The sequence below is a fragment of the Anguilla anguilla genome, chromosome 9 (genome assembly GCF_013347855.1).
Source record: "Anguilla anguilla isolate fAngAng1 chromosome 9, fAngAng1.pri, whole genome shotgun sequence".
NCBI lineage: Eukaryota > Metazoa > Chordata > Actinopteri > Anguilliformes > Anguillidae > Anguilla > Anguilla anguilla.
In genome coordinates, this window is record NC_049209.1 from 42,774,352 (window position 1) to 42,794,880 (window position 20,529).

General features: G+C 41.5%; 2 protein-coding genes and 1 long non-coding RNA gene across 5 annotated transcripts; 2 read left to right on the forward strand and 1 right to left on the reverse strand.

The window, feature by feature from the left end:
* The first annotated feature begins 1,512 nt into the window (after nt 1-1,512).
* On the forward strand, nt 1,513-2,726 carry LOC118235708. The gene is made up of 2 exons (XR_004766904.1): nt 1,513-1,752; nt 2,483-2,726. It is a non-coding gene; the product is annotated as an uncharacterized LOC118235708 (long non-coding RNA).
* Nucleotides 2,727-4,150: 1,424 nt separating this feature from the next.
* znhit3 (zinc finger, HIT-type containing 3) lies at nt 4,151-6,584 on the forward strand. Its single transcript, XM_035433354.1, has 5 exons — nt 4,151-4,301; nt 4,570-4,601; nt 5,580-5,651; nt 5,773-5,850; nt 6,300-6,584. The coding sequence occupies exons 1-5, from the start codon at nt 4,234-4,236 to the stop codon at nt 6,488-6,490; spliced, it is 441 nt and encodes a 146-aa protein (XP_035289245.1). The 5' UTR covers nt 4,151-4,233; the 3' UTR covers nt 6,491-6,584.
* A 612-nt stretch (nt 6,585-7,196) lies between these two features.
* Nucleotides 7,197-20,446, reverse strand: LOC118235704 (unconventional myosin-XIX). 3 transcript variants are annotated; one of them, XM_035433343.1, is made up of 24 exons: nt 20,121-20,446; nt 17,588-17,732; nt 17,273-17,421; nt 16,968-17,081; nt 16,755-16,887; nt 16,603-16,672; nt 16,349-16,451; nt 16,130-16,226; nt 15,837-15,913; nt 15,635-15,725; nt 15,322-15,490; nt 14,709-14,782; nt 14,482-14,603; nt 14,246-14,359; nt 13,438-13,614; nt 13,119-13,259; nt 12,851-12,958; nt 12,271-12,341; nt 11,984-12,063; nt 10,146-10,306; nt 9,669-9,798; nt 8,961-9,046; nt 8,478-8,795; nt 7,197-8,236 (listed from the first exon to the last, which is right to left on the reverse strand). In XM_035433343.1, the coding sequence occupies exons 1-24, from the start codon at nt 20,235-20,237 to the stop codon at nt 8,120-8,122; spliced, it is 2,964 nt and encodes a 987-aa protein (XP_035289234.1). In that variant the 5' UTR covers nt 20,238-20,446; the 3' UTR covers nt 7,197-8,119. The 3 variants fall into 3 exon arrangements, with proteins under 3 accessions (XP_035289234.1, XP_035289235.1, XP_035289236.1); XM_035433344.1 differs by lacking the exon at nt 20,121-20,446 and adding an exon at nt 18,551-18,574; XM_035433345.1 differs by lacking the exon at nt 20,121-20,446 and having other exon boundaries at nt 17,273-17,371; nt 17,588-17,726.
* Nucleotides 20,447-20,529: the final 83 nt, after the last annotated feature.

The window sequence follows — 20,529 nt, forward strand, 5'->3', positions numbered from 1 at the left end:
AGGTACCGGTGGTCTAGTTCTCTTTAAATATTAATGTCATTAATATAACACATTTGTTTTTAAGCCAATTTCAACTTATTTTCTGATTTTTCTAATAAAGCCAGCTACATGACCAGGCAGTCAGTATGAGTCATCCCATGTTTCTATCTGTGTGACATTCATGATTTGGTCCACTTGGACTTTAACAGATGCACCTAAGTTCAACCCACAGATACAAATTCCACAAATAAATTGAATTTTTAATAATTTTTTTATTATCTCATTTGTATCAATTGGACGCAGACTTCATGAAAACCTGTGTTATGTGTGTTCATTCAAACTTGTATAGTCGCACTAGTGAAATAGAGGAATCACTAAATCAGAGGAAAATGCATTTAATTTCAGAATCACGGACTGAAGAGATGGCTGTACTGTACCCCTTTGAATGTGGTTCAACTACTTGGAGACGGTGGTGCTCCTTTGAATATGGCATTGGATCCTGTTCCTGAGAAAATGTCCTACTTGTATTCCACTTTATGTGACTGTAATGTGACCTGCGAATGGCAGGTGTCACAAAGGTGTACAAGAACAGGCAAAGTACATGGGTGTAATTTACTGAAATATAGCTATCATACCATCTGAAATCTAGTAGTTTCTGAAAAGATCAAATGAATAGTCAATAAATAAAGAATACATTGATGGGAAATTTATGTTTTGGTCTGTTTTTAAATACAACAAAAATCATGAAGGAGAATTTTTTCCAAGGCTTTTTTCCTCCATAGGGTTTTCAGTTTAGGCAATAGCATCCGTAGTTAATATAAGCCTGCTTTGTTGCTTTGTCAAGCTTATCCAGAAAGGGCCAGCGTGGGTGCAGACTTTTGTTCCAAGCAGTAATTCTACTAATTAAGGTCCTTAGCAGTGACTGTACCTGTTGATTAGTAGAATCAGGTGTGTAACTGTTTGGTTGGAAAGAAAGCATGCACCCACACAGGCCTTTTCTGGATAACATTGAGAGCCCTGTTCTATGACATAAATTACCCAGTGATGTCTAAACCACAAATTTCAAAGCTGTAATGTGCTTTGAAAAAGTGAGTTACTAACAAGTTGCTATATTGTTGTACTGTGCAGCTATATATCATTTTGTGGGGACAGTATGATTCTCTCTAATGTTGTTTCCTTTTACCCAAATAATAAGCCTTGGGTCTCAAAAAAATTAAAAGTCTAATTCGGGAAAAAAGGCTGCTTTTAGAAGGGGCGGGAGCAGTATTTATTCTTAAATCAGAAAAGAAATCCATTCTGAAACTGAGAATAAGAATAAAATTGAGGTTCAAATTTAATAACTGTGACCTCAAGTCTGTCTGGAATGTCATGAAATTGATGACAGGATTACATGATAAGTGGAATAATAATCTCTTTAGATGGTTTTTGTTACGTTCCCTGCCTAGGTTTGCCTGGGTAGCGCAGGTGAAGCTAATTAGCCTACCTAATTGCCTGATTACCTCCACCTGCCTGTGGCCAAACATAAGCCCTGCTGTAGGAGGCCGAAGAGATCTTTTGCGGGACTGTCTCGAACCGCTGCGGCAAAACAGGGCGCATTCTCGTCATTTATTCCACGCTTAGTGACCAGAATATCCCTTGTTTCGATCTCATAATTTTTTTTACGAGTGAGATTCTCTTCACGGGAGTACGAGGCAGCTGTCTGCAGGTCGGAATCCTGTCGGGGGCTTTCCTCCTTGGGCTACGGTATTGGACGCAGACATTCGAACTCTCCAGGTGTGATAAGCCGTGTGGAAAAAATCAGTAACATGCGTGAACTGACGTTGACGTTGTAAATAAAGGTTGGCAAGAGCCCTGGAGTAGTAGTATCTGTAATCGTTGTATGAAGTAACACTGTGTAGTGAACTTATTAACTCAGAGTCAGGGACACTTGGTTAACGTGACCATTACGTTTAATTGAACAGTTTTTCGTATTTTACAGGTTGTATCCCGGACCCATAGGTAGAGAGCGCCGAATTACCATATCACCGTATCAGTGGCAGGGTGCTTAGGCGTTCTGCTTCAAATCATCCTCATACAATATCTTAAATATTCATTTTGTGTCTGTATCCAATGTTTTTATTGACGAACCTAAATGTCCAATGGGGTGACGTATTGGGGCCATTTTATTATTGACCATTAAACTCAGCATGGTTTTATTTAATTTGCCACGAGTCACGTTGCAGATCATAATCTCCCCAGAGCAGTGGTTCGCAGACTTGGTCCTGGAGACTCCTTGTGTACGTAGGATTTCGTTCCAACCGCAATCCCAGAATTTTTACAAGCTGTCAGTTTTCTTAATTGGGTGCTTTTCATGTTTAGAGGGATTATTTACCCTCTTAAACCATATTGTACTGTTAATAAAATTGTTCACACTTATCGAGCTGAACATAAGCAAAAAAAGTGTACCTAAACACATCCTAATTTTGATTATTGGACTTCAACCCTTCTCTTTTGGTTTCCTCAGGCGAATCAAAGAATTGAGGCACTGCTGTTTAATCCACACCTCAGACAATTGCTTCTCACTGTAGACCAAGCTGAGGATAAAGCGGCCATCGTGAAAGTTGCCATGCAGGAACCCTTGTTCGTGGAATTTGCTGACCAGTGCCTGAAAATTGTATAAATGCCGTCCAAATCCATGCATCATAGCCACACTGTAAAGTGTTGTAAACATTATTTCATGATTTAATAAAATTCTGTGAATTTTGAAATCGTCTTCATACAATCTCTTCACTACATATATTCATTTTGTGTCTATTCAATGTTTTTATTGATGAACCTAAATGTCCAAAGAAGTGACACATTCTTTGTCGGCCTGGAGCATTTGTGATATAATCAGTCAGGAAAAAGAATAAGAAGGAAAACGTGCAAAATCCCTTTAAATGTGGGCCTTATTTATGAGGATGTGAAATTCTGTCTGAAATTAAGTCAGAAGGTACAGAAATTGAGAGCCAAGAGTCTGTGGTCATTATAGTTATTTCTGTAGGGAACCCTGGAAAGTCCGAAATCCTCTGTGCTGTATAGGTATATAGGGTATACTTGCCATCCCAATTTTTACGTGAGTGTTAAACAATCGTATGCTTACGATAACCACAGACCTTATTTTCTGCATAAATCGAGAACCCTGTGGACAAAAGCACTGAAAATCTACCTAGAGGACCCACGGCAGAAGAAACTTCCAGGCTGGCCCAAAAAGGGACTCTAACACTCTGTTTTAAAAATGACACTGCCTCAGAACACAGACAGTGCTTTTGGTTGAGACTGCGCGGATATACACAGTTGGCGTACTTCAACAGAAGAAATAGTTATGGAAACCGTGCACAAGTTTGCTCTATGGATATTCGTGAGTAATCGTGACATGGTATTTGGAAAGAGACGTTGAGATGAGATGTTGCTGAGTTTTTTTTTTAAATGTAAATTTTCGCCGTATTGACCGCAACAAAAACACGGGACGGTAAGGTCCGTCGTATCAGGAAGAGCTGCAGCGGATAGAGAACTCGCCAAGACTCAGCGAAACTATCTGGATGGAGGGACTGAATTTATTTTATTTCGAACATGTAACAAATAAGAAAACAAACACACACAAAAAAGAATAACCAATAAAATGAACAGTAAGCATGTAAAGCAAATTCTCCATAAACAAAATAAATATTACATGTCCGAAAAGGAGTAGGAAGAAGTATACACAAATGATATGGTCCTACCCCTTTTCCATAACTTAAATGGTGAACTTCATGTTTATCATATATACACATAAATAATTACCTTCAAGTTCATCATATACAACTTAAATATTTACCTTAGTTTTTTATCAAATATAACAAATAATTACCTTAATGTGTATCGAATTTACACATACATAATCACCGTGCAGGTGCCCATCCAGTATGTCCCAACAATCACATACAACAACATATACAACAACAACAACATCATCAACGACGAGCGTCTCAGTCCTGAGAGAAACAAGGCCCCTTCCTCATTCCACATCCCTGTACCTTTCAAAAATAATTTTTTTTGTACATCTTCTTGAACTGACAGTTCAAGATAGTATTGTAGTGGAAACATACTTCAATTTCATTTTTGGGTGAACTTCTCCTTTAAGTGGTCACTACCTACTTCCGGATATATTGACGTCATACCAGCGCAGTCGCAGTTAGCAAGATTGTGGAAGACACTTCCACGTGTGAGACTGTGGGAAAGGGTGGTGTTTTAAATATGCAGATCTGCAGCGTGTGTAGCGAACATGTGCCAAAATACAAATGTCCGGCCTGTAAAATCAGATAGTGAGTATTAACTTTAAATATCAGTTATGTGTGCTTATTTACTGTGCCTAGCATTGGTAATGTAGGCTACTTTAAGATGGCGTTGACAAAATAACTCGGTACCGGTGTGGACGGCCGGGACCAGGAGGGAGGTATTTTTCAATTCTAAAGAAAAGGCTTGTGAAATATCGAGCTTTTTAAAGGAGTCAAGCTGTGTAAAGCCACAATGGAACCACTGCTAGACTTTACTTAATTTATAATGAGTTGCTAATTGTTTTCTTTATTTCAGCTGCTCGGTCAGTTGCTACAAGAACCACAAAGGTATGCAGATCTTTACCGAAGCTAATGTTAGCTACATATATTCAAGCTAAACGCATGTATCGATTGCTTCAGATTCATTAGCTGTGACCTTTTAGGTCGAACGGCTTTACTGATGCGCATGTGTCTGGAAATGGTAATGCTGGCGACAGACCCCATTGCCAAGTTACCAGTACTGTGAATTGAACGACAGTAACACGGCAGATTCTTCGCCTGCCGAAAGCGAGAAACGCGCATCTCAGTTTGTTTTCAAACATAGCGAAGCAATAGGCACAAAGTAAAAAGCCTTTACATGTAAACGTTCCTCAAGACACGTAATTGGCATTATCACTGTAACGAAAGAGTGACACCATATCAATTAAGTGTCGGCAACATTTTCAGTGACACTTAATTGATATGTGGCACCGTATCTGAAGAGTGGAGGGTCCCAGGTTTTCAAAACACACCCATATCATTGAGACACTACTGTATGTCCAGGGGAGGCAACAGAGCATGTGATGCTTGCACCTTCCCAAACAATCTGTACACTCTAATTCTGCTTGCCAAACCACCGTAATACTTGGCCACATTTTCATATTTATTTGAGTTAAGCTGCATTGTTGATGTTACAAGGCAGCACAGAATGGTTAAAGTGATACAATTTAAATTACTCTAATTTCTTCCTCACCTTTCATTAATCTCATGGCCAAGTGTTGTGTTGGATATAGTAATAATACTTAAAAGTAATGGGAGTTATTCATTTTTATTTCTCCATTTTAAACTTTTCCTTGATGTCTTTGTTGACAAATGTAATGTGTTAATCTTGTTCAATGCTATTGCATTTATATAGCACTTTCCCGAACGCTCAAAGTGCTATGTCTATGTTTAAGGTTTAAAGTTGTTTCAATATTACTCAAGCAGAAAATAAATAGTTTATATTTTTAGGAAAACTGGGCTTGGTATGTCACTAGTAATGGCTGAATATGTCACCTTTTTAAATAGATGGTTGCCTGCCCGTGAAACAGACGGCCTCGCCCGCATTGGCACCAGATTTTAAGGCTACACACAGCGGCGGTAAGTAAGGTCTGCTCCACTGGTTAATACATTCATTACATGTATTAACCAGTGTATGTAATACATACATTTATAAAACTGAAACGTGACGTTTAAAAATTTTACCATTCTTTAACATAAGGAGACTGGTCTGTTGAAGATCTGTTGGATGAAGACGAGCAGTCTGACAGAGTGCCGCTGCAGAAGTTAAAAGAATTGGGTATGATTTATGAAATTATTCACAAAAGAAATCTGAAACGTGGAACTCGTTAGAAAAGTCAGGTTTCTTTATTTAGTACATTTCATTGTTGGGGCCATGTTATTATTTACCATTGACAACTCCGCATGATTTTATTTATTTAATTTTTGCCACGTGTCACGTTGCGGATCATCTCCCCAGAGCAGTGGTTCCCAGACTTGGTCCTGGAGACCCCTTGTGTATGCAGGTTTTCGTTCCAACAACTACAATTTTAGAATTTTAAAAAGCTGTCAGTTTTTCTTAATTAGGTGCTTTTCATGTTTGATGGATTATTTACCCTCTTAAACCATATTGTACTGTTTTAATGAAATCGTTCACACTTATCGAGCTGAACATAAACAAAAAACGTGAAACTAAACGAATTCTAATTTTGATTACTGTACTAAACCCTTCTCTTTTGGTTTCCTCAGGCGAATCAAAGGATTTGGAGGCACTGCTGTGTAATCCACACCTCAGGCAACTGCTTCTCACTGTAGACCAAGCTGAGGATAAAGCGGCCATCATGAAAGTTGCCATGCAGGAACCCTTGTTCGTGGAGTTTGCTGACCAGTGCCTGAAAATTGTTGAGCCAACTACAGAAGAGAACACTCCAATGGATTAGCCATCAGAAGTCCATGCATCATGGCCACACTGTACATTGTAAAGTGTTGTTGTAAACATTATTTCATGATTTAATAAAATTCTGTGAATTTTTATTAAATGAGGATTATTTTATACAGCATTCCTGTGTGCTGGGTGGCACAGTGGTGCAGTGGGTAGCACTGTCGCCACAGCAAGAAGGCCTGGGCCCTTCTGTGTGGAGTTTGCATGTTCTCCCTGTGTCCGCATGGGTTTCCTCCCACAGTCAAGAGACATGCACGCTGGGATAGGCTCGAGCACCTCCAATGACTCTGCAGATGATAAGCAATGATTTTCTTATCAAGTTTAAAGAGTGGGATTGAGAATACACTTTAACATGACATCAGCATCTCATTCCAAGTTGCAACCATGATTAAATCAACAACTGGAAAACCATCATCTCAAAGGCCCAAATTTACATATGCTCTCATCAGAGGCTGCTGCTGGATTTATATATTTCTTGCCAGATTGGACACCGTGGCCACTTTATTAGGTACACCTATCTAGTACCCTCGTTCGCCTCCTGGAAACATTCCTTAAGGATTTTGGTCCATGAAGGTAGCGATGCACGCCTCCATTTCCTCTCCTTTCTACTACGCCTTGCCAAAACAGATGCAATTTGTCTTGAGAACTATATATTGTTTTGTTTTTTCCCCCCTGGAGTACACAAATTTATAATGAACAAGACAGTAACTTCAAAAATACATTTATTGCAAGCTGTAGAGTCCCTTTGACCAATAGTGAACTGAAATTACTTTTAGTTTGTACATTTATTTATACAACACGAAGGCAGAAAATGGTGCTTACCCGTATGATGGAGGTATTGGAATCAAGCAAATCTGGAATCATTTTTGCAAACCCTCGCTTTGCACCTTGTTTTGTGACAGCAGCATCAACATGGCAAAATATGTCATATACACAGTTCATACTCATACAATGCTCTAATGTGCTTTTTATCCTGCCCTTTGGTTTCTGTTTAGTGTTCAGCAGTAAGGCAACTGGCATCCCATAATACGGACCCATATGCCACGCATTCATTTTGGCAATAGTGTTGAGACACGGGAAGAACTGAACATTTAGACTTCTCCATAAATTAAAGTGTTTTTGTCCCAAATATAAATTATAGTACATGGATCTCTTAAAATACAACTGGACCAAAAAATGCTCAGCATTAATTTAACATAACATCGTTTGCAGATAACTTTTGCGCACAAACATAATTATACATTTAAAACATATGTCGATGTAGTGTAATACTTCAGAACAGCACACTATTTAGAGTTTACATGTATCTCTGCTAAAATAATCATATCCACATCATTTAGGATCACACAACAAAACCTATAAAATTAAACATGTAAAGGGTTACAGATTTAAGACAAAAACATCTGCATACATAAATACAAAACTGATAATACATATTCCAGTTAAGACACGATTGGTGACGGCACTATGTTTCTGTGTGTGAAATCAACCCAAGACCAGAATTATATACAGATTTGAATTTATGCTCGAGAACAAAAAAGTAGATTAAAAGATCTCCCATGGTTGGTTATTGCAAAAAATGTGCTGTGATTAAAGATTTTTATATAGTGTTGGTTAAAAATGAAGGTCAGATGATGTTCTCCAACAGAATCTGGTTGAAGCCAGTAACTCCATCTCCTTTGCTTCCTGGACATATGTCAGCATAGAGGAGCGGAGATCTCTGGAGATGCAGTTTAATTGACTCCTAAATGGAAAAGGGAGAACAAAGATGAAGTACAAAAATCCACCATGAAAATACTGAAAAGACATGCTTGTGCATTCAAGCAGAGAAGAACTGAAAATTACTAGACAAGCCAATTAAGATATATAGTTAAAATTTCATGCAAATGATACAGAAGTAGAAATCCAATCCTGACCTTACAATTGGCTACGGAGTTGCCTCAAGTGAAATGCTGAACCTGTGACATCACAGGGGGAAGGGTTACCTGGGGTTGAGCTCGAATGGAGGCCACACCCTGCTCAAACTGGTTGGTCTCCACCTTGTAGTCCCCGCTCCTGAAGGACAGCTTGAGGCACGCCATGAGGGACATCACCTTTTGGAAGCCACTGGCCGTCATGGCAACGGTGATGCTGGGAGCTGAAGCCAGAGCCAGACCGAGGGGCCACGCCCGCACCGTTACTGGCTCCGGGCACGTGGAGAGCTGCACGGACCCGCTCTCCCGAACCGCGGGGTCGTAGACGGGGGCCTCCTTCACGTCCACGGCGTCGTCCAGCTCCGTCTCAGCCAAGGCCTCCATCGCAGTCTACAGACAGAGTGTGGCATGAGAGGATGCAGACAGCCAAGCCTCTGAACCAGCTATAAAGAGTGTGAGTGTGAGTGTGAGTGTGTGTGTGTGTGTGTGTGCGTGCGTGCGTGCGTGTTTCTATCTGTGGGAGACATGCATACACACACACACTGGTTTACTCACTCTCCACTTTCTCCAAGTCTTCTGGATGAGGTTGGCAGCCTCATGCCATTGCAAGACTTCTCTTCTAATCAACCAAGCCCTGACAGCTTTAGGGAAGACAAACCCCATTAGTTTGAGTGCAGCACAGAAACCTGACCAGCTAATTTGACCATTTCATGCAGATTATACAATCAATATAAATACGGCATTATAAATATAACAGTATTTCCCTTTTAAAATGCATCTCTTAGCAAGAGTTTATTACACAAATAACAGCCCGGCATAAATCCAAACTTGCTGACTAGGGTGACTTTGCTTCAAAACTGACAATTGTGTGCCTAAGGGAAACAACAATGAGAAGTACAAATGTCAGGGCTGTCACTACTGAGGTATATGACTCAAAACAAACTTCAGTTTGAAGTGCACAGGTGGGTTTACATCAGGAGTGCCCACACTTTTTTGGCTGAAAACACGTAGGATTAGAATTTTAACTGCAATTTTCATTTTAACTGAATTTTCATTTTAGATGCATTTTTTAAAAACGACACAAGCTACCAGCACGGCCCCTGCGATTGACTGGTCGATCGTGATCGCCATTTTGGGCACCCTCGGTTTGCATGTGTGGCTTGTTTTGTTTTAATGTTTTATTTGTAGATGTGTATACCCATCAGCTGATACTTGGTTGAAACTGTCAGTGACAGTACTGGAGCGGACACAAGCGGGACGCACCTGCTTGGATCCTGACTACGGCTCGCCTCCGAGCCTCCTGTTTCCTCCTGTAGTGCCTCCGCCAGCAGCACTGGATGCAGAAAGCTCTCTGCGAGCGCACCCTGTCCCTCTGGCTCTCCAGGAGCTCCAGCTGCGAAGCACGATATTGGAAAGGCAATTAGAACAGTGGTTCCAAACCCCCGCTCCTGAAGATCCACCGTCCTGTAGGTTTTCATTTCGACACCAATTTGGCACACCTGATTCTACTGATTAGCAACTCAACGAGACCTCTAGCTGTTGAATGAGGTAGGCTTTATTAGGGTTGGAGTGAAAACTTACAGGATGACAGAACTCCAGGAACAGGGTTGGTTACCACTGAATTCGAAAATATCAAAGACTAGCGCTTTAAAAACACATTTCCATTCTGGAATTCCATTTATCAATCCCAAAAAAAAAAATCATGCAAAAGTAAATGCTTGAAAGTACAGTCATACGAACCATGTAGTGCGTTAGGAACACTTTGGTTTTTCCACAGTGCACCAAAGAGCTGTGAGACTCTGTCTCAGAGGCACTGGGGGTCTCCAGGGGATGACTCCGCAGGACCACACTGAGGACATCGGCAACCGTGGGGCTCAGGATGTCTTTATCCGCCTCTGGTCCTGATAGATGGAGAGAGGGGAGGAGACCTTGAACAGCTGCATGCTACTGTTAACTGAAGCATGCCGCATTTTTCCCCCGCATTTTATAAGGGACACTACAATATAGTCATTCGCAGTGGGCCGGCGCAAAATCATAACACAAGCTTGCGTGTACTCTAAGTGGCCTAAAATGGCCGAATGAATCACAGCTTTACGTCAATGTACCAGTGTACATGTTAACTTAAACCAGGGCTGCCCTTGCAGCCGTTCAACCCTTGTTTTTCTCCATCTTCGCATTATAGTGGGACCAGTCTGTAAATCCCGATAGGAGACTAAACTCAGACAACCTCAGACATGCAAATTTCTTTCCGTTAAGATAGCTGTGTGTGGCAACACGTTGAGCGGTGGCTGAATCACTGGACCCTGGACCTCCAAGCAAAAGAAACTGGCTGAGTACAGTAACTATGCTTTGCATTCTAAACATTAAGATTATTTTTTTAACGCAGCAACTGCGCTTGACAGGTTCAAAAATTGTGAAGCATGCTTTTACCTGCCAGATTTGGTTTAAAACACCATGATTGGCATGTACATAGTCTCCCGTTTTAAGTTACTTCCTCACAGCCATACAGAAATTGGGTAGAGTAGAGAAGGGGGTGAAACTTTAGCTAGAGGAGTGACAGGAGAGAAGGAAAAAAGAAGAGATGTCAGCAAGGGAATATGAGGAGTGTGATCACATTAACCCTTTAAGGTGTAAGATCACAAATATGTGATTAGAATGTTACCTGAACATTCTAATGCTGATGTAACAATCACTACTGGTAATTGAAAGCAATGGAGTTCTAGAGCGAAAGAGAAGGTTCTAGAGAGAGAAAGTTGAAAAGTTGAAGAAAAACATCAACCTCCTTTTCAAATGGTTAATAATGTGCAATAGCAAAACTGCCTGTGTGCTGGAAGTAAATGACATTTCAGAAATCATGTGCGCCTAGCAGTCCACTCACACTAAACACACTAAAAGTACACTAAAAACAACAATAGGTACTGAAACAATATCCCGTTAAGATCACCCACCAAAAGCAGTATATATTCTAATAAGCAGAAAACCTGATATACGTATATAAACAATGCATGTTCATTAATTATGTCTTACAGGAAATATTATGAGAGCTATAGCATTAGGAATTCTGGAGAGGCTAACCCAGAAGTTCCGGCTTGCCTCTCTGGCTTTTAGTATACACTTAAAACAAGCACGAGCACATTTCTCAAGCCCAAAACATTACACTCTCAACTACTCATTTTAAGTGTTAATGGCTCAGACAGCACTGCTCAATTTTCCAAAGATGATGCCAGAATTAATAATATAACATAAGAGTAAAACACCAAAATCTACTCATGCTGCCCTATAAATGGGTCAATATTATGTTATACCGTTATTTCCATTACAAAATTACATTCACGTTACACCACTTTCAATGTTATGGTGGAAAAGTTTGACAAGCCAAAATAAAGAGAAAGGTCGCTCTGGATAAGAGCGTCTGCTAAATGCTCGTAATGTAAAACACCACCACGACAGTGGCTGTCCAGACACTCCCACTACTGATCAGTTAAACAGTGGCAGCCAGGCCTCCTGTAGAAGAACACTGTATTTATGGTGATTACTCTCAGCTCTAAAACTGTCAGAACAAAACAAATCAGACCTACCGTTTCCATTCAGCGACTGCCTGCACATCCTGGAGTTCACAATCAGTCCATAGCGTTGCAAAAAGCTTGGATAAGGTATTCTATATATGGAAAAGTCAACGAAATCAATGTCAGACCATACTGAACAGTGACACGTGAAATCCAAATACGAGGAGCCACTTCATAACTTCAACTAGCGTATACAGCAAACTACATTATGCACAATGTTAATCATATTCATAGTGAATACTGGGGGTTTGGAAGCACTCAGAAACACTGAAGTGGAGTACTGTAAGTGCATAATTTACCTGATGGGAAATCCTGCTGCACTTATATTAATTGTCTCCACAATGCCACATGCTTGTAGCTGGACAATAACCTGGTGAGAGAGAGCGTGTTTGGCAATCAAATGGTCATTGCAAAACTGTGAAATTACTTGCTTTATACATGGGTAACCAAATGCTGATGTAATATTTACTGCAGGTGTGTCTTGCCAAGACATGGACCTGTTCACATATTTTATCAGACAATTCAGTAAACTTCTGCTTACCCCCCCTGCTCATAGGTCTGTGAGACTGTGACGCGGCTTATTTTAATTTCTGAACAATATCTAATCCATGTCTTTTCAATTTTCTTTTTCAACATTTCATGTTCATAAGACATTTATTTGCTTGCTTTCACCTCTGACTTTGATAATGTACTGTGATTATCTAATGCACTTTTGAGTTGGTCCTGTCAAGGGCATCAGCTAAAGGGCAAAACAATAAGAAAAATACCGTGCAAGGCAGCGATTATGAAATCAGGGAGGTGCCCTGCCATTTAGCAAATATGACATAAGTTCTCAGGAGGCATTAACACTGTACAGCACTCTGAATTGCAGCCACCAACCTCCTCTTTTTTAAAGGTCAGAGGCTGGCACTCCGGGTTGGGCTTTATGCATCTGGTGTAGTGTGGAGTGGTGCTGTGCAATATCTTCATCAGACTCTCGAGCGAATTCTGCAAAAATAAACTTGGTTAAACTCAGAACACAAACAAGAAAGGGAAAAGTTGACGTCTTGCCGAATAGTCGAATGAACTTACAAATACACACGTTAAAAAATAATAATACTGAAGGAGAGTGGCCCTCTCAAAAGCTGCTCTTGATTTGTCCTCCAACCTTAAATTTGGAGACCACGGTGACGACTTTTCCGTGTCCCCGACTGCTGTTCATTTCCATGTCATGGTGAGTAAAGAGACCCTGAAGCAGAGGATCTTGGGATTCCTGGAGCATGTGAATGAGCTCCACAGGTACAGGATCCTGCAGTGAAACAAGCACACATCATCACACACCAGCAAGGAGTCTGTGCATAAATGTACAGAACAGAGGGAGGGGTCCTACATGTCCAGCAGTACAGTTCACAGGAGATTAGGAGACGATTAGAAAAACCGACAACACTAAAAAATAAAGAAAAGCAATCAATAAAATGAACAAAAACCTTGTTCTTTTCCATCATGCCCTCAATCTGGTAGCAAACGTTTCCCGCGTAGTGGGACACCGTGAAGTGCGGCTGCTCGCTGAACTTGTCCCAGCTCATGCAGGCGTTGTCGGACAGCTCCTTCTCCAGCCGAGCTTTGAACTGCTTGGCGTCCGAGGCGCGATTGAGGCGGCAGTCCTGAAAACAAGCGCGAGACGGACGTTTCACCAGCAGCTCCGCCAGCAGCAGGAGGAGACCCAATCATACGCGATCGCAGAGAGCAAGCCACAGGCAGCCTGGACGGCCAACGGGGGGGTCGCTCGAGTAATGAACACCGCTGACTGAATTCCTCCCATAAATCCCTTGGGCAACGCAAAGACAATTGTGCGCCGCCCCTGCAGGGCTGCCGGCCACAGTTGGCACTGGCTGGATTCGATCAAAGACCGTGGTGCACATCCAAGTGAGCCCTGTTATGAAGAGGTTTGATTTATAACTTGAATTAAGTTATATTTGGTATAGACTAAATCCCAAGTTGGTTCTTTGTAGGAACCTTTATTAAGTACAAAGGTAAGGAGAATTTAAGAAAAGTTTAGTGAATGAGGCCCAATCTCAATGAAGATTGAATTGGAATAATTGGTAAAAACACATACTTATGCAAACAGAGTAAAAAGCAGTTTAGCCATGTGCAATAAAAAGCCAGATGAGCAGAAATAATTAAAGAAGTAAACATGTTTCATGGATATGAATATTCTGCAAGCAAGTTCTTGCTTTTTGCTTTTACTGTATTTTGATCTCAGAGCCTGAGTAAATCAGAATAAAATAAGCATACCTCATTCAGCAGAGAGAAGATACAGGTAGGACTTCCCTCTATCAAATCCAAACAGCTCTGATTGTCCTGGTATTTGATGAAGGACCACTCAAGTCCCTCAGACACATACTCCTCCTGTACAGAAGACACACGGGATTACAGAACAATACGTCTCCCCAAAAAGAGACACGGCCACACAGATCATTAGCGATCGTCCAGGTTAGCAATCATCTTCACACCACACCAAAACACATTACCTGCTGTGCCTTCAGATAATGGGCCACAAAGTGCTGCTGCAGCTTCTCATTGGCGTAGTTGATACACAGCTGCTCCAGGTTATTCAAGGCAAAGCACTCAAATCCATAGACGTCGAGGACACCTTTGCGGAACATTCAGAAGGAAGCTTTAGTTTTCCATACAGAAGGCAAATTATCAACCGGCACAAGACTGTGCACAATGTGTAATGAGTAGAGGAAGTGTGTACCTATAAAATTGCACCAGCTGGACGTGTCCGCACAGATGCTGTTGTTGATGAATGCTACCAGCCAGTCGAACACACTGTACAGAAAGGAGAGAAAAGAAAGATAAAAAAACACTACACGCAGTGGATCCCCTTTCCTAGTCTTCCACAGACAGCCCAAATGTGATTGATGGACCATTGCCAATACCAGTATCATGGCCTAAAGAGGGCCAAAAAAGCAGGAAATGTTCTCTTTTTCTGAGAGCACCCTCACTTGCAGGCAAGAGCTTCACTGTCAACAACGGCTAATATTTTCCAGCATAAGTGCCAACACGTATGACTCAGGGCATGAAACTAAACTAGTCATTAAACACAATTACATACTGTACAAAAACAGATGGGCAGAGATTTTGTGGATAACCATCAGGATGACAATGGAAATGCTGTTCCATCCTCTCATCGTCCAGTGATAAACAATTGAAACCATTTGTATTGCAGTAATTTTATGATGGGGAGATTTCGGCAACAAATCGGAAAGCCTACGTTTAGGTTGGCCACGCATACTTCAAATTTCTGACAAAAACTGGCACAAGAGAAACGTCAACAAGTGACAAATTTCCTCTCGATGAGCACTCACTGGGCGTAGATGACTTTGGCCAGGCAGTCCCTCCTCACTGTGCACTCTGCCAGAGAGCAAGGCTTCAAAAGCACGCTCTGCTTCCCAGCCTTCAGGGCCCTTAATCTCAGACAGGACAGCAGCTGCTCCTGCGGCATCTGCAGCAGCTCGGCCGTGCTCTGCAGGAAATCTGACAGGGCCGCAGGCAGGAATAAAAGGCACAGGTAAACCACGGCTGCTGGCTACAATCAACGCGTTCTCATTCGTTCAGTGTGGAGGCGATGTGGAGACAGTGCAGAGACGTGCCATGGATGGGGGGTGACCCAGCGGGTACCTTTGGATTGCTCCTGGAGGTCACATGGTTGTGATTCATCCGTCGGAGGGCAGAAACTCACGTTTCCGAGGTGAAGGAGGCCTGCTAAAATCTGGTCACAGAGGGGGGAGAGACATCAGCTGTATCAGTATTTAGAAGAGTATTTTCTAAACATGCTCATAGCTCCTACAAAAACTACTATGCACACATTTGGAAATCTTACTTGGAATATCTGTTCCTGCTTCTCCTTGGTAATGCCCATGTTTGTCATTGCATCTGTGGTTTCCTCAAAACAATCTTCTACAAAGAGCAAAGGAAAAAAAAAATCAGACTAAAGCCCCAGGAAAACAAACAAGCCATCGTTCGCACTGTGTGCAATGTAGAGATTAACTTGTACATTCTGTGTTTTACCGACATGCTCCACAACCCTAGGCTTCATAACCAAACTTACAGAAATAATGAAAACGTGTAATTATCCATGCACTGACAAAATTTATCAATACAACTGCTGCTTACCCTCTAGTGTTTTGTCAGCATTCGGCAGCCAGTTGAACCACCGGTCACATGACATCCTCCACTTATGTCTCTGCTCCTCTGTGGCACCCTTCACCATCTAAAAACAGACACATTCAATCAAATACAGACTACAGACAAAAATAGTCCAGCAGATGACCTTGTACAAGGCAAGGCTTAAAAGCCAGATTCCTAAGTTGTAAACAAACATTCTCAACTTGCCTGGTAAAAAATGTGAAAATTTCTCTCATTAGCAGCTTGGAAAGCAACTCTGGTCTTCTCTAAGAGGTATGTTTGAATAGAAGCCCCCACTAACAGTTGCGATCTGAAAGATAACAGCACAATGGGGGTCAGAGAAGGCACAAGTCAACTGACCACCGTCATTGTTACTCAAACCAGCATCACGTTTTATTGTTGCAATAAGGTGGCAAAAGCGTTGCAAATAAGCGGGTACTGTACAGCACAACTAGACTGACCTGTTCAACTGGAGCTGAATGTATTTCCCAAACCGGCTGCTGTTGTGGTTCCTTAAAGTGCAGGCGTTTCCTGGGAGAGAGCACAGGGTAAACCGGCTGGACTCTACACAGCAGTGCACAGAATCACCTGATCCCCGGCCCTCACTTCTCACCGAAGGCCTCCATTATTGGGTTTGAGTCCAGAACCCGCTTCTCTATCCTCTCCACGGTATCCTGGCATTTTTGGGAAGATGACGAGGCCGCTACCGTGGCGTAGTACTTCATGAGGCAACGAGACGTCCATGTCTGGAGGAAACAGAGCAGTGTGGATTATGAGTTTCCTCATACTTACTAAAGCTGTACTGATACAGTACAATGCACTGTACCTTTCCTGCTCCACTTTCCCCACTGACCACCAGCGACTGGTTTGCCGGTTCCACTTGACCTTGGACGTTCCTGTAAGCTTCCTCAGCAGCTACGAATATGTGCGGTTTGAATTCCTGAACAACCAACCGAAATACAGGATTACCTTGAGGCAACGGTGGCAGGCGTTAAAACTGTTCCGTACCCAAAGCCGAACAATCCAAAGGCTACAAGCAATGAAAATAAGCGCCTGCATCTTTAAGAGCTCACAAACACTGCACATTCAAACTGCCTCTGAGGCAGCTGGGTTTTAGAGTGGGCTTTATACCTGTGGTTGTGTAGCACAGTGGTACTCTCTCATCACGTCCAGAGTGTACAGGTGAGGAACGGGTTGAAAAGGGTTGAGAGCCACCAGAGTGCAGCCAGCCTGTGTGTAAAACACCTTTGCTCGGTACCTTGCCTGCAAGCATTTCAGGACTGCAGAGCAAGAACAGGAAATGCCATTATGGAATCGTCATTGCTTAACCCACGAAGAAGCAACAACAGCTTTTCCATTTCTCAGATGGTCCAGCTGGGCAGGACACGCCAATCTGCTTGAGTATTCATGTGGCCGTTTCAGCAGCACCACTTATGGAAATATTACCTGTAGTGGGGGTCACAGGGTTGACTTTGGTTAGGTCATCGTAGGTGTGGAGTGCATCTTCATCAATCAGGAAGGCCTGCAGTTCTCCTTCGAACGAGTCATTGAAGGACGGGTGGGTCTGGGTCTTCCTTTTGAATCCATTGCCCTACAAAACACACAACAGTCTCAGTCCATTCACTGTAGCTAAGTTCCAAGATGGTCCTTCCTGCTATTCGATACTAAATATCCTCCAGCTATCCTCCAACTTATGCTCTTCTTTAAAGTATACTGAAGGAGTCCTTTACGTTTTGAAAGCATAAGAAAAGCCACATGAATTGGCTGTGCTTGTCTCCTCTGTGAATCACTGTTATGAAAACTATGGTGTATATATTTCTGTACTTGCAGCAACAGGTTCTGCCTGGCTCTACGGCTTTATGGCTAAGCAGACACAGCTCACCTTGGAGCAAGAATGTCTCAGTGAATGTGGCTCCCAACTTGAATGCATGAAGGCACTGACATAATTCTAAAGAAATTACTTCTGCCAATCAATACCAAAAAACAAGTAACATTGTCGGGTGAAAAATTCCTCAACAACTAATAAGTTTTTGAAGAGTATCAGTGATAAATATAAATTTAGTTTGACGGTAATATTCAATCAATTCTTAGTGTAAACCAGGGGGAAGTAGTCTCCTGCAGTTAAGGAATGCAAGTGGGAAAAACTAGGCTACTTGTCCTGTTGCAACATTCCCCAGCTGAGGGTGTGGCCTTCCTACAGAGGCACAGGACAGACGCTGCATAACATCGGCTGACTATACAATGCCATTTAACATGACAGAAAGAACATGCTTGGTCCACGGTTTCATACATTGCTTCTATCAGAGTCATTCAGTTTGTAGTTCAGGAATACCTATCAAAAGAAAACCACAAACACAGCAAAAATGCCTAAATATACAACGTACATATTATATATTTTGTTCAACATACCAGAAACATCTTTATCAAAAAAGCTTGAAAAATCTGACAAAATTACTCTGAGAACCAGAAAGAAAATCCATGTTTAAAATGGGCAGCATACAATTTAAAGAGAATTCGGCCCACAGCTTGCAGATACGTTCTTAAATAGTCTTGAGTAGACCGTTCTAGACGTCGGTTGGATTTTCAGGATGGCACCTTTTAGCAGATACTTGCATTTTTTACACTGCATTTACAGGAATCAAGCGGCAAAAGCACAAAAGCTGACACTCTAGTACCCCAATATAAATAATGAGACCAAGTTCTCTCCTATGACACCGGAGTTTCCAGTGGTGCCATATTTAGGCTACAAGCAAAGTTTACATTCATAAAAAGACTAATTTCTGTAGGCTATACAACATACATAAAGATTTTTCTATATTTAATTTCAGAATGTGGATAAGTTAGCCATTACAAATCCATGATTACGAATAGTCGAAGTGCATTTTATAACCTGACGCCGTTGTGTTAATAACTGATGATTCAGAAACTCCAGAGGCGAACTCGGGTTTATTTCAATTACAGAACGTATACCAGAAATTGAAAAAGAAACGTCGTAGGCTACACAGCAGGAAAAGCATTTAAAATCACCGGGTAAATGATATCTCCCCAGATTACAATGTGAACTCAGGCAACGAGAAGGCTACCTGTGACGAACGGATTAAATGGACAATTAACGGGGGTAGCTCTAGGAGATTTAATAGAAAGGGACTGTCCTTGTTTTAGCGATCATCTTAATCCGACACGTCCTAGTCATGTGCTGCAGCCACGGGAATGAAAATACTATCAGTCTCACCTGCTGCAGGACAGCCAAATGCTAATTAATATCAATATTATTTAAACAAATGGCGCATTAATCACAGCTAATGTTTAACAGAGATGTGTTACTTTATAGCAAGCTGGTTCGCAAGTAATGTTAACGTGCTTGCTTATAAAACGGCAACATGAAAAAGAAACACTGAACAATTTCGATATTTTATCTACAGTTTAACTAGTTAGCATTCTAGCCAGGCGAGTGCAAATAGTGTAAACTGGCCAGCTACCGTTCATCAGAAAAACGCAGTCGCTGCTGTAGTTATTTCTCAAATGATCGGAGAGTATTAAGCAGCATAGCTGGTTGGTTAGAACTCATGTCATAATTAGACATAAATTAGACGGCAATCCGAACGTTAACTAAAACGCCCATTTTCCATACGATCCACCCACAAAACAACTAGCCTAGCATAGCTAACGGTTACTTAGCTACTCGCAAAAAAAGGAAAATAAATATTATTAGTTTGCCAAGTTAGCTATTATTAACGTTAAATAACTGACTTTGGCTATTTTATCTTAACTTCGCTACCACTAAAATCATCATCCGATATTCTGAATTAATCTCAGACCCCAGCAAACATTCACATTTTACTGAAGAAGAACTAACTGTATGTAACACAATACATTAGTCTAAAGTGAAAACAATTACAGGGACTAGTAAATAAACTTGGAAGAAGACACGTGCGCAAAACACCCCAATACGCATGCTAACTCACGGCCCGGTAAATACCTTCTGTAGATGTATTGTACGTTGACCCTTTTCAAAATTCAAAGAACTGGCACGGATCCCGTCATTTGATGAGAATGTACCGTTGTTTTCCCAAAGTTTCTTCTTTACACTTGCCATCTAACGTTATCTACTAGCTAACTTTTAAAAAGTGATACAGGTATGCTCAACTTTATAAAAATGTTATCTTGTTAATTTTCCCAATGTTACATTTCCTTATTTTACTCTCCTGCAAGCGATAAAATCGCACACTCGCCTTTTCTTCTCAAACGTGAAATTCCACTGGCGCAAGGGCAAAACACCCAATCCCTCCCCGCTCTCATCCCAGCCGTGGAAATGTGTGGATCGTAGACCCGGCGGCCACGAAACACGCGTTTTACGTCATGCCCATCTTGTGACATTTTACTCTGGA

What these genes read in the sequence shown, in the direction of transcription:
- znhit3 (XM_035433354.1), top strand. Translation starts at nt 4,234, where the DNA reads ATGCAGATCTGCAGCGTGTGTAGCGAACATGTGCCAAAATACAAATGT. An exon ending in CCGGCCTGTAAAATCAGATA is followed by an intron (nt 4,302 to 4,569) that starts GTGAGTATTAAC and finishes TCTTTATTTCAG; the next exon opens with CTGCTCGGTCAGTTGCTACA. An exon ending in GCAGAAGTTAAAAGAATTGG is followed by an intron (nt 5,851 to 6,299) that starts GTATGATTTATG and finishes TGGTTTCCTCAG; the next exon opens with GCGAATCAAAGGATTTGGAG.
- LOC118235704 (XM_035433343.1), bottom strand. Translation starts at nt 20,237, where the DNA reads ATGGCAAGTGTAAAGAAGAAACTTTGGGAAAACAACGGTACATTCTCA. An exon ending in CCTCCAGGAGCAATCCAAAG is followed by an intron (nt 15,491 to 15,634) that starts GTACCCGCTGGG and finishes CGGCCCTGTCAG; the next exon opens with ATTTCCTGCAGAGCACGGCC. An exon ending in AGACTTGGAGAAAGTGGAGA is followed by an intron (nt 8,796 to 8,960) that starts GTGAGTAAACCA and finishes CTCTGTCTGTAG; the next exon opens with ACTGCGATGGAGGCCTTGGC.